General features: G+C 43.8%; 1 protein-coding gene across 7 annotated transcripts in view; it reads right to left on the bottom strand.

Annotated features, from left to right (window-relative positions):
* The window catches only part of DGKH (diacylglycerol kinase eta), a 105,732-nt gene that overhangs the window by 13,679 nt on the left and 74,020 nt on the right, over window positions 1-18,033 (bottom strand). For 5 of the 7 annotated variants that reach the window (XR_013394055.1, XR_013394056.1, XR_013394057.1 and 2 more), the window contains exons 22-29: window positions 16,385-16,498; window positions 15,011-15,145; window positions 14,043-14,209; window positions 13,618-13,723; window positions 9,967-10,059; window positions 8,738-8,857; window positions 5,769-5,877; window positions 4,116-4,246 (exon numbers count right to left, since the gene is read on the bottom strand). Coding sequence is in view for 1 of the 7 variants with exons in the window: in XM_077933429.1 (XP_077789555.1) it covers window positions 4,116-4,246; window positions 5,769-5,877; window positions 8,738-8,857; window positions 9,967-10,059; window positions 13,618-13,723; window positions 14,043-14,209; window positions 15,011-15,145; window positions 16,385-16,498 (975 nt within the window). In the remaining 6 variants the exon portion in view is untranslated. Of the gene's footprint in view, window positions 1-4,115; window positions 4,247-5,768; window positions 5,878-8,737; window positions 8,858-9,966; window positions 10,060-13,617; window positions 13,724-14,042; window positions 14,210-15,010; window positions 15,146-16,384; window positions 16,499-18,033 lie in introns of those variants that run through there. The other 2 variants (XR_013394059.1, XR_013394060.1) reach the window with 2 other exon arrangements.

Below are 18,033 nucleotides of genomic sequence, written 5' to 3'. Positions count from 1 at the left end.
GCTTTGTACAGAGGAACACCCAGGCTCAGACCCCCCACCCCCACCCCTCCAGGTGGGGCAGTCCATTTAGACAACAGTGAGCTAGATAGATGAATGGTCTGATAGTACAAGGCAGATTCCTACATCCTACCTCCACTGTATCCTAAATGTTGCGACCCACAACAGATTTTTCTGCCCAAGACATCTCAGATTTGTCTTCTGTTATGTCTATGTCCCCCCCCCCAAAAGCCCAGTTTAGGTCCCTCTCTTTTAATATCTGGTGGAATGAATCTCTTGACTGGCAGAAATGACAAGGTCCCTTCAGAGAACAATAGGTTTTCCTCTACGTGTGGGAAAAGCACAGAGACTTTGATGTGTTTATTGTGCTGTGAAAAACCCAAGTTGGAAAGCCATTGCACGCCCACATTTCAGAATGATAAGTGTCACTTTGGCATTACATGGCGATCGTCACGAAGCTGCTGGGATTAAACGAGTATCCTAACAAGGGATGCAGCTGGGAAGCAGAGGATATGGAGAAAAGCTTCCTTCTGAGAAGAAGTCGTTACAAAATGTCTACCCAAAATCTTGCCTGATTAACACAGAAGATGCAATAAGATTACTCCAGAAATTAGTTCCTTCAACTCAACTTCCAAGGCTGATCTGTTTTTAAGGAAGTGCTCCGAATAATCCCCCTAATCAAATATTTTGTAACAATCAGCAACAAAGAATGAAATTTATACAGTATGGCCACCACTTGCATGCATTTAACCCATCTGCCTTCTGCTTTACACATCTTGCAATAAAATAAAATAAAATAAAATAAAATAAAATAAAATAAAATAAAATAAAATAAAATAAAATAAAATAAAATAAAATAAAATAAAATAAAATAAAATAAAATAAAATAAAATAAAATAAAATAAAATAAAATAAAATAAAATAAAATAAAATAAAATAAAATAAAATAAAATAAAATAAAATAAAATAAAATAAAATAAAATAAATAAAATAAAAAAAATAAAATAAAATAAAATAAAAACAGGGGTAGAAAGGGGGCAGGTGTCCAGGAACGTATTGTTGGCAATCCCTCCTAATTTCACCTAGTGTGTTTTGACCATCCACAATTTTGGCCTTTTCAGAAATTGCAGATGGGATCCTTTCCATAAAAATAGTGTAACAAATTGAACTAGGTTTGTGGGGTAGAAAAAAGGAAACAATCATATATACAGTACTTGAATGCTTCTTCTCATTAACCTCCTACCGAGTCTCTCACAGAGTCTCTCACAGAGAAGCCTTGCACAAAAACTCTCCCTTGCAATTGAGGCTACTTCCCATTACTGAATTATCCTTTATGTTCACCCTGACTTGAATGGCAGTGGGATACAGTTCAGGGATGACTTTGCCATGCTATTTTCTTGAACATGTAATTTGGAACAAAGAGGACCTGTAACAGCCTGAAGCATATGGTGTAGTGGTTAAGAGCGGTGGACTCGTAATCTGGTGAACCGGGTTCGCTTCCCCGCTCCTCCACATGCAGCTGCTGGATGACCTTGGGCTAGTCACACTTCTCTGAAGTCTCTCAGCCCCACTCACCTCACAGAGTGTTTGTTGTGGGGGAGGAAGGGAAAGGAGGATGTTAGCCGCTTTGAGACTCCTTAGGGTAGTATTAAAGCGGGATATCTAATCCAAACTCCTCCTCCTCCTCTTCTTCTTCTTCTTCCAAGACTCAGTCCTAGTGACCCTGTTCTATGAGTCCCCTCCCCTTGGGGCCTGTTCTCAAGATTTCTTTGTGCTCCTGCCAACCCCATCTCCGGGATCCCGCACAGACACATGGCTTACCATGTCATGCAAAGCAGTCCATTGACTTTAGAAGTAAGGTAACCAAAATATGGAAGCGGGTGGCGGTATGCGTTAAACCAAAGAGCCTAGGACTTGCCGATCAGAAGGTCGGCGGTTCGAATCCCCGCGACGGGGTGAGCTCCCGTTGCTCGGTCCCTGCTCCTGCCAACCTAGCAGTTCGAAAGCACGTCAAAGTGCAAGTAGATAAATAGGTACCGCTCCGGCGGGAAGGTAAACGGCATTTCCGTGCACTGCTCTGGTTCGCCAGAAGCGGCTTAGTCATGCTGGCCACATGACCTAGAAGCTGTACGCCGGCCCCCTCAGCCAATAAAGCGAGATGAGCGCCGCAACCCCAGAGTCGGCCACGACTGGACCTAATGGTCAGGGGTCCCTTTAACCAAAATATAATGGGGGGGTACTTTTCATAACTAGTTAAAAACTAGCTTACTAACAGAGGGAAATGTCTCAGCTACTCTCTAATGTCAGGATTTATTATATAAAAATACACATGTAAACTACCTTTCTCGTACTTAACAAATGAGTATTAGTTTCTTAAGAGAAACTAGGCATTTCCACTAAAATAGTGAAATTGGAAAATGACACGATAATCAGAAGTAATTCTAGATATGTTCATAACCAATAGGAAAGAAATATGATTAAATTAACCAATTATTAGTAGTATCAAGAGTTATATCATCTTTTTCATTTCTCCCAGGCCTGTGAGGTTTGGATGGCCTCCCCTAGGAATTGAGCCTTTAGGGTGGCAAGCCCTTCTCTTTCCTGTGGAACTCCCTGCCTATAGAGGTTCAAACAGGAACAGTCCCTGCCTCCTTTCTGATGTCTTCTGAAAATGGCACAGTTCAGGCAGGTCTTCACGATATGTTTTTTTCTTTAAAACAACCAGTATTTACTGACATTTTACTGATGCTTTTAATTATAGATTATAGATTTTATAGCTTTATAGATATTAACAGACTGGTTTTGTTGCATTTTATATGTTAGGAGCTGCCTTGTCATATTTTATGAAAGAGAGGATTATAAATTTTCAGATAAGTCTGAATATTTCACTACAAATTTCAACAGAGTCAATTCATACAACATTGTGATTCCCATGAATCACCTTCCTTGTTTGTATAAATGTGTGTAAACTAAGGCATTGTGGACTCATTGCAAACTTGTGAATTGCAAATGGACTATATGGAACTGGCGGAAATGACTGGCAGAATCCGAGACCAGGGAGAAGAGTTGGTGGAAGAAGATTGGAAGAAATTTAAAGATTATTTACAGAAATACTGTAAAATTAATGAATGTTAGAATGATGTTGGAATGAAGTTAAGTGGTTTTAGCAGCAATGTTACAAAGGAGTATGTAAATATGGATTGCTAATAGGTGTGAATCTAAAGTTATAATATATCAAGACAAAGGATTAAGATAAAAATAAAGAGGGAAAGGATTTGCTGAATTAACTAATTGAACTGGAATACAAAAAAGGGAGGTGTGAGGAGGTCAGCGAAACAAGTAAATGAAAGACAAGATATGGAAAGATTGATTTGTTTTTAACTGTTCTTTATTTTTCTGTATTTTGTATTTTCTTTTTTCTTATCTTTTTCTTATTATTGTAATTTTGTTTGAAACTTTAATAAATATCATTTAAAAAAAAACTTGTGAATTGCAGCTGTACAATTCTTCTGCAGAACCTGTTGCATTTAACGCTCAATCAATTAAGGCATTTGTCCATACCTTCCCTAAGACGCTATTAATTTCAGAAAGCGATACACCTCCATTCACCTTCTCCAGGAAAAAAAAGTAATGAAAATTTAACACACAGAGGTGCAGAGAAACACCTGGAACTAGGGATAACAGCTTCACTGATGCCCAGGAAACTGAGGTGGTGCAACAGAAACCTGCTAAAGGCCAGAAAACAGGCAGAAGGAAGCCATCTGTGTCAGGACACAAGTTTCCATAATACAGTTCCTCATACACATGTTAATGTAGTTATTTTCATATAAAACAATACAGCCAATACATTTAGCGATTTCTCAAAGCCCGGTTCCACCATTACTCTGTACAAATCATTAAAAGAAGCAAATTCCCAATATTCCTATTAATAAGAAGATGGAAGTCTGGCCTAACTGACAGCATGTTAGTTTGGGGTTGGTTGGTTTGTTGTTTTGCAAGTTTGCACACTAAAAGCCAAGCTACAAGCACGCAGCTGGAACAGGGACAGAGGAAAGTTTTTAATTAATTTCTATCAAAGAAAAATTATCATAAGCAGAAAAGTAGCGCATAGAAAATACCTTAAGATCTCGCCTTTCCAGATGTAAAAGCTCAGAGCCTCGGATGTCATGGCTGATGAAGATTTCTTTGTACTCTCCCAAACTGAGCAGATCCAGCCAAGCGGCAACTTCATCTGTGCCCCATTTTTGAACTACCAAAGTTAAGAGCAAAACCCCCTTAATTTCTACATGCTCAACTTGCATCACAAGCAAAGGTTAGGCCACAGAGGGTGAAAAACAGACGAGAACACAGCACTGATAGCAAAAGTCAAATATAGTCTTGAAAAAATCGGCAGCTTCGTTTTTTCCATGCAGTTAAAGAAAACCTGTGAATGTATGTTAAATTAAAAAAAAAGAAGAAGACAGGGCATTCTGCATTGCAGCCATGCTTTCAGCTTCAGCATCAAAGCTACCAAGCTTCCTGAACACCAACTAATTAACTTGTAACCATATTAGAAGATGTACTACAAGGTCTGTGCATGTTCTGCTGCACAGAAATGATGATTTATTGGCTTCCATGTAAGTAGGGGGGGAAATCAGTACTCATTAAAACATAAACAACTACAGTTCTTAATTCAGAAAATTATCTATTAGCCATATCAGGCAAAAGAGCACATTTAAAAGTTCTGTCAACATTGTTCTCCAAGGTTAGTTGCCCCCATTAAACTGAGAAAGGAATTTAATAAAGAAGAATGAGTACATAAGCTATTGTTTCAATTTTCATGTGTTTTACGCAGTGCTATTTCATTTCAGAAGCTGGATGTGACACACGATGCCTCTGAAGTGTAAGCAACAGCTAACCAATTATTTCAATGAAGCCTCTTACATTTATTAAGAATTATGTGCTCGCTATTCTTCTTCTTCTTCTTTTTAGCATTTTCAAAAATGTTCTCTGCTAAAGGACCCTACTCTGAGATCTCTAGTGAAGTGGTAACCTGTACACATTCTGTAACAATGGGAGAAGAGGGTTGAAAAGTTTGTTTAAACTCAAAAAACACACTGGGCCAGGCTTCTAAAGCACACTGCTTTCTGGCATAAACTGAGAGCGCACCCCAGAACATACCAAACACTTGCCTGCAACTGTACAGTACAGAGGAGGATCAGGACAAGAGGACAAGGGATGCTGGCCATTGCTGAAATGAAAATGAATCCCAAGGATTTCCTGGGACACCGTTTGAAAACGAATACAGTCGTACCTTGGAAGTCGAAGGGAATCCGTTTCGGAAATCTGTTTGACTTCCAAAATGTTCAAAAACCAAACTGCGGCTTCTGATTGGCTGCAGGAAGCTCCTGCAACCAACCGGAAGCTGCGGAAACCCCATCAGACGTTCAGGTTCCAAAAGAACGTTCGCAAACTGGAACAGCCACTTCTGCGTTTGCGACATTCAGGAGCCAAAACGTCTGAGTTCCAGGGCGTTTGACCACCAAGGTATGGCTATATTAGATTTTAAGGGCTAGCTAATCCCAGGACAGTCAAACCAGTGAGAGATATTTCACATCCTCCAAAAACAGACCACAGGTCGTTTATGCAAGGACATGGGTCAAGGTTCCTTTCAGCTCAAAGCTGAGTCAGATAGTAACGATTCATCATCTGAGCATGTAATGAAAGATTTGAACCACATCTCCCCCATAGCCACATTATTATTGCAGTATTATTATTTTTATAAAGCATACCAAGCTGAGGGCTAGTCTTTTGTTTCTGAACCTTTTCCTTTTTAAACTTTGGCACTATGCGGAATACAGTGCTTCTGTTGTTTCTTTTAGCATATTCCAAAGGAGGATCCTAAAAACAAAAGAGAGGGGAAAACAATGTTGAGAAGCAAAACTTAAAAATTCGGGGGGGGGGAGGGGAGAGAGAATGGCAATTTCAAGGACAGAACTTGGATTTGAAAAATGGGAAGACAGAATAAAAGGGGGTGAAAGTCACAAGAACAGTTCAAAAAGCACAGTCATTATAAATCAGCTGCATTTCTCTACCATGATGTCAGCACATAGGCAAATCTGACCACCCAGGCAGCAGTTTTAATGTCCAGTACATGTTATCTGTCTGGCCAAGAGAAGGGAAAAAAGGCAGAAGATTCCCCTTCCTAACCTACTCCAATCCACCCCAAACGGAGGAGCTAAATTGGGCTTGAAAACATACTTAAGGTGGGATGGGGCAGGGGAGAGACAGCTGGAAGAAGGAAAAATATTTTCAAGGTTTCCCATTTGTGGCTGCTTTATTGTAGGTTTAAGCAATAACAATAATGCTAAAGATTTCATTATTTGTACCCCGCCCATCGGACTGGGTTTCCCCAGCCACTCTGGGCGGCTCCCAACAAAACATTTAAAGCACAATAAAACCTCAAACATTAAAAGCATCCCTAAACAGGGCTGCCTTCAGACGTCTTCTAAAAGTTGTACAGTTCTTTATCTCCTTGGCATCTGGCGGAAGGGCGTTCCACAGGGCAGGCGCCACTGCCGAGAAGGCCCTCTGCCTGGTTCCCTGTAACCTCACTTTTCGTAGGGAGGGAACCGCCAGAAGACGTCTCAGTGTCTGGGCTGAACGGGCAAATATTCTGGGCTGAGGCCATTTAGGGCTTTAAAGGTCAGCACCAACACTTTAAATTGTGCTCAGAAATGCACTGGGAGCTAATGTAGATCCTTTATACAGTGGTATATTTTCTGAGAATCCTCCGGGAAAATAATCTCTCAAAGTACCTGTTGATGGCATTTTACCATTCTACTGTTGAGAGTGTATTAACTTATGGTCTGTGTGTGTGGTTTGGGAGCTGCATGGTCAGGGGCAAAACAATGCTGTCCAGGGTTGTAAAAACTGCGGACAGAATAACTGGGTGCACTCTCCCCACCTTGGATCAAATCTACGCTTCCAGGTGCCATAAGAAAGCTGCAGAGATAGTGCAGGATAGTGCGCACCCCGGAAATGATCTCTTTCAGCTTCTGCCTTCTGGAAGAAGGTACAGGGTTATAAAGACTAGGACTAGCCGCCTGAGAAACAGCTTCTACAGTGGTACCTTGCAAGACGAATGCCTCGCAAGACAAAAAACTCGCTAGACGAAAGGGTTTTTTGTTTTTTGAGCTGCTTCGCAAGACGATTTTCCCTATGGGCTTGCAAGTTTGTTTCCTTTTTCTTAACACCGTTAATACAGTTGCGACTTGACTTCGAGGAGCAACTCATAGCACGCGGTGTGGTAGCCTTTTTTGAGGTTTTTAAAGACTTTGGTGATTTTTGAAGCTTTTCCAAAACTTTCCCGACACCGTGCTTCACAAGACGAAAAAAATCGCAAGACGACAAAACTCGCGGAACGAATTAATTTCGTCTTGCGAGGCACCACTGTATTCAAATGCGATTTTGGTTTTAAATGCAGTGTAAGGTAGTCTCTATGGGAGTATATTGTATTTAATTATGGGGTATCAGAGTTTTTAGGGGGCTAACCAGGCTGGGATAGCTGGGATAGCAGACGTGTTGGTTTCCAAATACCTGATGTAGATTTTCAATTTCATTGTTCTGTATGGGACAATGACAATAAATATTATCGTATCGTACCTCTAGACACGCACACCCCTGGTTGCATATCTTTCAGGATGCGAACGTGGCAAACCAGGAAATATTTTTCCAGGTTTCGCCACGCAAGCATGCACAGAAGCACTCTACGCACCGCACGCATGTGCAGAAGTGGCACTTCCGGTTGCAAATTCCTCTGGATGCGGCCGGAACTCCGGAACGGATCCTGTTCGCAACCGGAGGTACCACTGACCCCCCCAAAAAAGCAATAGCAAAGATGGATATAACGCGCAAAGGAGTTTTTGGATGCCAGCATGATTCAATTTACTGATTTAATAAAAAGAATATTTAAAGAATATTTAGAAAACTATGGAACAAAAGGAAACATCTTGCCAGAATTAGACTGATCCCTGTATTGTGTAAATGTAAGTTTGTAGGGAAGTAAAAAGAAATTATATAAGAAATATGTAACTGTGCGGTATAAAGTAATGGATAGACAAAGTTAAGTGAGATTAATTGGAAGTCAGTGTTAAATTTATTCTCTATAAGTTTTATAATTGTGTTCAATACCAGGAGTATATATGAAGATAATTATATTAATCTTCTTATATCTTATAGTGTGGTGGTTTGTTTGATTCTTCTGTTATTTGTTTGTTTGATTCTATGTTTGTTTACTTGTATGTAAGTCTGTTTTTCATAATTGTATTTATTTTAAATTAATATATATATATATATATATATATATATATATATATATATATATATGCAGGTTTTGGTGTCCTCGGGTGTCTTCCCGTGTAAAAGTTGGGGTGTCTAGGCGACGTTTCGACGAGGTCTCACTCGTCATCTTCAGGCTGGTGCTTTCGGCTTCTTGTTACTGGAACAGAGCAGGATCTCAGTGTTTGAGTTCCTATAAATACTGTTGAGGAGGTGTGGCCTCTAATGTTCTTGGGCAGAGAGGAAGTTCCCAGGCTAGTGTGCCTTTTCTTCTTTTGTTTCTTAATTACTTGAGGGATATCTTGAGTGATTTCTTGAGTTGTATCCTGAGTATATTAAATATATATAATATATATATATAATATATATATTAAAAATGAAATGAAAAGAAAGCAGGCTTGCAAGTGTGAATTTCACCCACCTCATCGTCATTTAATTGCAGAACATACAAGAGCCAGGGAATCTCAGCCAGTTTCCTTAATTCACTCTCTAAATTGTGCACAGCTGTTGAGAGCAGTTCTTCATGAGGGGATTCTAACTGCTGCAGAAACAAATCACAAAATGTTACCTGCCTGTGTCCTTTAAATGGGAGCATCTACCATATTTTTCGCTCTATAGGATGCACCCAACCATCGGACGCACCTTGTTTTAGAGGGGGAGAACAAGAAGAAAAAAAATCTCCCCCTCTCTGCTCAGCGCCCCTTCAGCAAAGCAGCAGGAGAACGGAGCCCCTTCCATTTCTCCTCCCGCTTCGCTGAAGGGGTGCTGCGCAGCTCTCCCTCTCTGCTGAAGCCAGGAGAGTCTTGCTCTCTCTGGAACCTGAAACCAACCACTCTCGCTCTCCAGACTTCAGCAAAAGGAATCCAAAGCCTTCGGAGCGCAGCGCAAGCTCCCGCCTCGCTCTGGAGGCTTCGTGTTGCTTTCGCTGAAGCCTGGAGAGCGAGAGGGGTCGGTGCGCACCCACCCCTCTCGCTCTCCAGGCTTCAGCGAAAGCAACGCGTAGCCTCTGGTGCGCGGAGGGAGCGCTCCCTCTGCGCTTTGGAGGCTTCGCATTGCTATCGCTGACGCCAAGGAGCCTGCATTCACTCCATAGGACGCACACACATTTCCCCTTAATTTTTGGAGGGGAAAAGGTGCGTCCTATAGAGCGAAAAATACAGTAATTTCCCAACTTTTACAATTAAATGTACTACCATTTTTATTTTTTAAATTGCAATTGGATGCCATTTTGAATAACATGGAGACTGCACCTTTCAAAATTGCACTGATTTTCCGTTTCTTATTATTCCCAACCAATGCTGGGCACATGTGCTGTAAACTACTGATTACATGTGTCGTCAGGAGCAACTGGAGCCACCACACAGATGAAGAAACAAGGCGCTGAGATAACACAAATAAATATATTGAAGTTCTGCTCCAAAAGTGCCCAGTTCTCCAAGTTATTTATTTATGTATTTATTATCTATTTATTTGATCTATTAATCACAGGAATTTCTAATCAACGTACATAAAACTTTCAAAAAGCATGCAATGGCTAAAATCAATTAGAATTAATCATACAAACCAAGAGGTTCCTTAAAATTGCTGCTAAAATTTAGAAAAGTCTCTGTCCAGTGCCTGAATTTGAACAGGGAGAAAAAGTTCACTTACCAAAGGAGCTCTTCCTACTAGCAAGGATTTGGTTTCATCATGCAGAGCCTTCATGTTGACAGCGACTTCCAGGGCAGTGTTTCTGGTAAGGCTCTGTGGGAAGAAAACCAAGGAGCACATTTACTCGTAAACAGTTTATAAGAGTTGAAAAATCAAATAAACGCAGCTGGCTTTTCCTTTCCAAATCTTAACAGGGTCCTGAACTCTTTTGACCACGTTTGTTGAAAGGCTGGGTTGAAATACAGTGGTACCTCGGGTTAAGAACTTAATTTGTTCCGGAGGTCTGTTCTTAACCTGAAACCGTTTTTAACCTGAGGTACCACATTAGCTAAAGGGAACTCCCACTGCCACTGGGCTGCCGGTGCACAATTTCTGTTTTCATCCTGAGGTAAAGTTCTTAACCCAAGGCACTACTTCCAGGTTAGCGTAGTCTGTAACCCAAAGTGTTTGTAACCCGAGGTGTTTGCAACCTGAGATGTTTGTAATCCAAGGTACCACTATAATGTAAGAAGGTCGGCGGTTCGAATCCCCACGACGGGGTGAGCTCCCGTTGCTCGGTCCCTGCTCCTGCCAACCTAGCAGTTTGAAAGCACGTCAAAGTGCAACTAGATAAATAGGTACCACTCCGGCGGGAAGGTAAACGGTGTTTCCCTGCGCTGCTCTGGTTCGCCAGAAGTGGCTCAGTCATGCTGGCCACATGACCTGGAAGCTGTACACCGGCTCCTTCAGCCAGTAAAGCGAGATGAGACCACAACCCCAGAGTGCTTCGTGACTGGACCTAACGGTCAGGGGTACCTTTACCTTTTTAAATGCTGTATTAAGGGTCAGGAAGGATATCTCCTCCAGGACTAGGGAGGTTCATGCAGTGCCTGTTTTGGGATCACCTGCTGGCCTCATATTGTGCTACTTGCTCTGCAAACATCCTTGTTCTCTACAGTGGTGCCTCGCAAGACGAAAATAATCCTTTCCGCGAGTCTCTTCGTCTAGCGGTTTTTTCGTCTTGCAAAGCAACCCTATTAGCTGTTTAGCGGATTAGCGCTATTAGCGGTTTAGTGGCTTAGCAGCTATTAAAGTCTTAGCGGCTTAGCGGCTAAAAGGCTATTAGCGGCTTAGCGGCTATTAAAGGCTTAGCGGCTTAGCGGCTAAAAGGCTATTAGCGGCTTAGCGGCTTAGAAAAAGGGGGGGAGCAAAAAAAATCGCAAGACTCGCAAGACGTTTCAGTCTTGCGAAGCAAGCCCATAGGGAAAATCGTCTTGCGAAGCGCATCGAAAAACGGAAAACCCTTTCGTCTAGCGGGTTTTTCGTCTTGCGAGGCATTCGTCTTGCGGGGCACCACTGTACTTGCGGCACTGAGAAAGAAAGATCACGGGGAACCTTTTTCCCCCTTGTCAGCTGCCTGACACAGTCCTAAAGTCAATGGCCTCAGTAATCCATTCTCAATACAGTGGTACCTCGGGTTAAGTACTTAATTCGTTCCGGAGGTCCATTCTTAACCTGGAACTGTTCTTGACCTGAAGCACCACTTCAGCTAATGGGGCCTCCTGCTGCTGCCGCGCTGCCGGAGCACAATTTATGTTCTCATCCTGAAGCAAAGTTCTTAAGCTGAAGCACTATTTCTGGGTTAGCGGAGTCTGTAACATGATGCGTATGTAACCTGAGGTACCACTGTACCCGAAAATGATAAGTGACAGGATCATTCCTCCACAGCCGGAATTCTAATCAAACTTGAGGTGCAGCGTGCAGATAGAGAGCATTTAAAACATTATACGTAACAAGGCTTCATTTCAGATTGATCAGCCATCATAAAGATGCATTTGGTTTAAAACAGGCATCCCCAACCTGCGGCCCTCCAGATGTTTTGGGACTACAACTCCCATGATCCCTAGCTAACAGGACCAGTGGTCAGGGATGATGGGAACTGTAGTCCAAAAACATCTGGAGGGCCAAAGGTTGGGGGGTGCCTGAAAACCTGAATGGCTTGCAAGGATGTGGTCAACCATGTCCTCCCTTGACCACTGCCCCCTCGAGGCTCATTAAACCTTGCATGGGGAGGGAGAGAGGGAGGGAGGCAGGACCTGATATGTCTACAGTGTGATCAATACACATCAATTGGCAGGAGGGAATGGTCTAAGCTCTCCTGAAAGAGGTGGTGATTCAATGATTCCGGAAAAAGCCTAAAAGAGGCCCACTAGTTCATGCCCAGTTGCAAACACCCCAATTTTGGAGAAAGGCTGTGCGAAATTTGCAGGTATTCTTGGATGGAACAGGCAACCTTCACCCATTCCAGTCGAGGCTCAGGGCTGCTTGTGGGACTGAATCTTCCTTGGTGGCCCTGATGGATGGCCTTTATTACAGAAGAATGGGGAAGTGTGATGCCATCCTTGCAAGAGAGGTTGAAAATAGGTTTCCCTAGGCTATGTCCGACGCAAGTTGTTGGTCTTCTGCATGGAGAAGATGGAGCTCTTGGGTGTCAGAGAGAAGGGGGAACTGCTCAACCCCTGCTTTGCCCCTGTCTTCACCCCAAAAGAAAAACAATGTCTAAACTGGTGATGACATAATAAGAGGTTGGATGTCCATCTGTCATGGATGCTTTAACTGAGATTCCTGCATTGCAGGGGGAACTCTGCAATGCAATTGTTATTCTTACTTGATTTGTTGGTAGCTTTCAATACTGTCAACCATAGTATCCTCCTGAACAGACTCTGAGTGATGGGTATTGGGGACACGGTTTTAAATTAATAATAATAATAATAATTTATTTGTACCCCGCCCATCTGGCTGGGTTTCCCCAGCCACTCTGGGCGGCTTCCAACAAAGATTAAAAATACATTAAAACGTATTTTCTATCCTATCTCCAGGGTTGGTTTCAGAGAATAGCGCTGGGTGGTGATTTCTCAGCTCCTTCGCGGTTGTGCTGTGGAATGCCACAGGGTCCCATCCTGCCCCCATTGCCATTTAGCATGTACATGAGATGGTCATGAGGAGATCTGGGACAAGTATATTGAGGAGAGGGCAGTCTGCAGGTCCATTCTGCACCATGTTGCAACTGGGCCTTAGGGGTGATGACACCTAACTTTCCGGACTCCCTTTTGCGATGTATTAGACAAGTGCCATCTTGTTTTGAGGCAATTCCTGAAGACTTTCCTTCACAAGCCTTCTAAGTGGAGCTGTTGCTATTGGATTTGAAATGGATTATATATATATGTACACCCTGTTCTGTATGTAATCATTGTTTTAATTGTTTTTGTAATGGATGGTTTTTCTTTTAAAACTGTTTTTATATAGGGAAGTGTTTCATATATGTATTGACTGTGTTGTAAATACAGTGGTACCTCGGGTTAAGTACTTAAGTTCCGGAGGTCCGTTCTTAACCTGAAACTGTTCTTAACCTGAAGCACCACTTTAGCTAATGGGGCCTCCCGCTGCCGCTGCACCGCCAGAGCACAATTTCTGTTCTCATCCTGAAGCAAAGTTCTTAACCCAAGGTACTATTTCTGGGTTAGCGGAGTCTGTAACATGAAGCGTATGTAACATGAAGCGTATGTAACCCGAGGTACCACTGTAACTTCAAGATACCTCATAGGAAGCAAACGACAAATGAAATAAATAACAAAATAATCACATTCAACTAGCACCATAGATTTCCTTTACCTCCGAAAAACTTGGACTGGCTTTGTTTAACGCATGAGAGCATGCATTTACTGCGTGAGCCAGTTCTTGTTCCAACAAGCTGTGTATCTTTGCAGCTTCACAGATTCTGCAACAAATGTTGTGGGTGGAAAAAGAGAAAGGAAATGAGAAGAGCATTCTCGGTCGATAAACAGCTGCCCAAACAGGAAGAAAAGAGATACAGGTCACTCGCAACTAGGGCAGAGGTTCCGTTCCAGGGAAGCCACATAGGCACAAAAACATGACAGAGGGACAAGTTGGGTAAGCAAAATTTTCAGAATCAGTCCACTGACATGGTATTTCAGCACAATACTTGGTCTAAGTTACGGCACATTAGATGCAAAGACATTGTCAGACCCAGATCTTGTCAAGTTTAAGGCCTCGTGAAGAAAGCAAGGCGAAGGTACCTGCTAATCAGTTCCTCTGCGGCCTGAGAAGACGACTGGATCTGCAAAGTCTCCTCTTCAGTGGCCAGTTCCACAGCCTGTTGAGGGTACAAAGGGGATCTCAGGATCGGTTTGCAGGAATCACACTTCTGTTTGTCTTCCCAGGATTTCAGCGTACTCTCAAAGGCCTGTTCAGAATCGGGGAAGTTGTTTGACATGAATACCAATACTTCCATGTAGGATCGTTATGCACAATAATTCATACCACACTTCACTATTAATTTTTACAATGAAAACTAATGCCAAAAATAAGCTTAATATTTGTGTCTGCATTTGGGGGGGAACATACAATTCCTGGTGAAAAACCAAACACAAACACAAAATACTGCAGAGTACTGCTGTATAGTAAAAACTGCATGTGTGTGTGTGTATGTGTGCGCACACACACATGTGAATGTACACGTGAGGCTGGCTGGATGTTTACCTTCTCCATTAAAAAGATTAAGGTATTTGAAGCACATACTTACACTAACCTTATTTTTGCATGTTACTTATGTTTCTTAATGCACAGAAAAATCAAATTCCTCACAAAGGGATTTATACAGGAGACAGTAGGTGGTATCAGTGGCGTAGTGTGGGGGGTGCAGGGGGGGCTGGCCGCACCGGGCACAACATCTGGGGGTTAGGGTTAGGGGGCACAAATCCACGGGTTTGGGGGCACAAATTACTTGCCTTGCCCCGGGTGCTGACAACCTACGCTACGCCACTGGGTGGTATTCAATGAGACCCCCGGGTATAGGGCGGTATATAAATAATAATAATAATAATAATAATAATAATAATAATAATAATAATAGTCCTACTCAGCATAGTCCCATTGAAGGTAATAGACATGACTAACAGGTTTATTCCTTTCAGTGAGTCTACCCTAGGTGGGACTTGAAGGCAACCCATTATATATTAGCCAAAATATCCTTTCTATCACCTACCCTGTCTCGGGTTAGCATCTGTGCTCTGTTTTTATGCACAATTTTAATAATTCCTGGAGGTTGGATCCATGCCTCTCCGTCCACCTGCACAGGGACTCCTTCGTCTCCAAGTATGGTGATCTTTACCGACCGGCACTGGAAAAGAGCAAATGGATTTTAATGAAGGGTGATTTCATGAAAATGTCAACCTGCAGACTCTTCCCCCCCCCCCCCATTTTCATATACCGTAGAACTACGGGAAATGTCATTGAAGGAAGGGGAGGGGAAACTGCTAAGGCGCATGCACAATCAGCGACCAGTGCTGCTCAGAGAATGCGCTGCCTGGACAGGGAATGCAGGTGTGAGGACACCCACAGCAGTGGAGATCAAACCGTGTAAATAAACCATTTATCATAAATACACCATAGTCTCCACTGTCCCTCCTTCCAAGGACAGCGAACCCTGGGTAAGCTCCTGGAACCCCTGGAATATCAAACCACTCAGAGATTGTTCATGATGATTCCCAAAAAGAAGTGTGGTCATTAACAGCTGTGGCTGCTGTGCATCCAGGTTAACTCTGTGTCCAGGGCAGCTGTCTACCAGCTCCACCTGGTACGCAGACCCTACCTGCCCGCGGACTGCATCGCCAGAGTGGTGCATGCTCTAGTTATCTCTCGCTTGGACTACTGCAATGCGCTCTACGTGGGGCTACCTTTGAAGGTGACCCAGAAACTGCAATTAATCCAGAATGCAGCAGCTAGACTGGTGACTGTGAGTGGCCGCCAGGAACACATTACACCGGTCCTGAGAGATCTGCATTGGCTCCCAGTACATTTCCGAGCACAATTCACAAGTGTTGGTGCTGACCTTTAAAGCCCTAAACGGCCTCGGACCTGTATACCTGAAGGAGCGTCTCCACCCCCATCGTTCAGCCCGGACACTGAGGTCCAGCACCGAGGGCCTTCTGGCGGTTCCTTCACTGTGAGAAGTGAGGTTACAGGGAACCAGGCAGAGGGCCTTCTCGGTAGTGGCGCCCGCCCTGTGGAACACCCTCCCTTCAGATGTCAAAGAGATAAACAACTACCTGACATTCAGAAGACATCTTAAGCCAGCCCTGTTTGGGGAAGTTTTTAATATGTAATGCTGTACTGTTTTTAACACTTGATTGGGAGCCGCCCAGAGTGGCTGGGGAAACTCAGCCAGATGGGCGGGGTATAAACAAATAAATTATTATTATTATTATTACTACTACTACTACTACTACAACTCATGGGCAAAAAGCTACTGCATTTTGACATTTATGATGGTCAACACGCTTAAAATGAAAATGAAAAGTCAACGCTTGATTGGTGTGCGCTTGAGCTATGTTTCTTCTCTCCCAGTAGACACACATACCTGGGCTATCCTGTGGTGCTGTAGCTTGATAACACGAGAAACGGCCATCTGCATGCTGCCAAATACCGCAACAACCTCCAAAATCTTATCATCAAATGATGGTGCCCCAAATATCTGGTGGACAGAAAGGAAACACAAGTCTGGGCTTACACTTTTGATGGAAGCCTACCAGCTACTCTTTGGTCCGTTATGCTCTGTAACTCGTCGAGGAGGACACTGGAATGGGTGCAATTGAGAAATCACATCATGCGCTCCAGCATATAAATCAGCATCCCTCAAACTTCAATGAAGACGTTAAGCATTTGGGATACAATTCAGGTGTACTCTGTTGGGGGCAACTCCACCCCCACATTCCTTGGGGCACTTTACAGCCATTGCCCCCCACCATTCCAGGGGGATGGACCATCGTAGTCCCTTCCAACCCTACAGTTCCATGATTCCTGACCATCAACAGTTGGGGCAGCCCCTTCACCCAGTTTTCCTGTGGCTGAAAGAACCCTAGGTACCCCTGCCCGTATGGGCCAGTCTTGCCAGACTCTAGGGTTGTGCGCTCATCTCACTCTATAGGCCGGGAGCCAGTGCTGTCCGCAGACACTTCCGGGTCATGTGGCCAGCGTGACATCGCTGCTCTGGCAGGCCAGCGCAGCACACGGAACACCGTTTACCTTCCCGCTAGTAAGCGGTCCCTATTTATCTACTTGCACCCGAAGGTGCTTTCGAACTGCTAGGTTGGCAGGCGCTGGGACCGAACGACAGGAGCGCACCCCGCCGCAGGGATTCGAACCGCCGACCTTTCGATCGGCAAGTCCTAGGTGCTGAGGCTTTAACCCACAGCGCCACCTGCGTCCCATAACCCTACTGTTATATATTTTGTAACTTTTCCAAGTTTAAAACAGCAAAATTTCTGACAGCGTTTATATTAGACGCTTAGAGGCTGCCACGCTCCTGCTCACCAACCCGGCCTACCCACCAAGCTGGCCAAGCCCTCCTCCCTTTACACCTGACCAACCCTTCCTGCTTTCTTTACACCTCGCCTGCTGCCTTGCCTGTCCCTCCACAGCTTTCCCCAAGCCATACCCTCTTTTAAACGAGGCCGGGGGCACTTCACCATCATTAAGCTGCTCACCCAAGCTGCCTGCCGGGCCCATGCAGAGCTTCTCTGGGTTCCTGGGTGGGAGTCTTGCTCATCAGATGCACCACAATGTCAACGCCTAATCTGAACTGACCCCATAGGAGCCAACTCCTAGGGGCTAAGGGGTCTTCAGCCCCCTAGTATAAAATTTGAGGGGGCTGGGCCTCCCTGAAGTTGATTGTGTGTGCGCACCATGTCATATGATTGATTATGTGGGGTGGGGCTTACCTGCCCCCCCTCCATGTTTTATTCAAGTTGGCCCCCCGTCTGACGCTACACATTTTATTCAAGTCTGGACCAGCAAATCGAAGACTTGCAGTGCATACGAACAATCATGGGCGTTTCACCCATTAAGTCCCCAAGTTGACAAGGGGTGTTCTTGGCATGCCAAGTCCAGCAGGCCCCTGGCAGAGCCCCCCATGCCGGCTTCAAGGCCCAGGGCAAGTGTACCCGGCTGCCTTCTCTCCGAATGGGTCTTCTGCCTGTCATTTTGTCATCACGCTGGGGTTGATGAACT

This window comes from Podarcis muralis, chromosome 8, assembly GCF_964188315.1.
Source record: "Podarcis muralis chromosome 8, rPodMur119.hap1.1, whole genome shotgun sequence".
NCBI lineage: Eukaryota > Metazoa > Chordata > Lepidosauria > Squamata > Lacertidae > Podarcis > Podarcis muralis.
The sequence above is the reverse complement of the archived record's forward strand: the minus strand, read 5'-3'. Positions and strand labels throughout refer to the sequence as shown.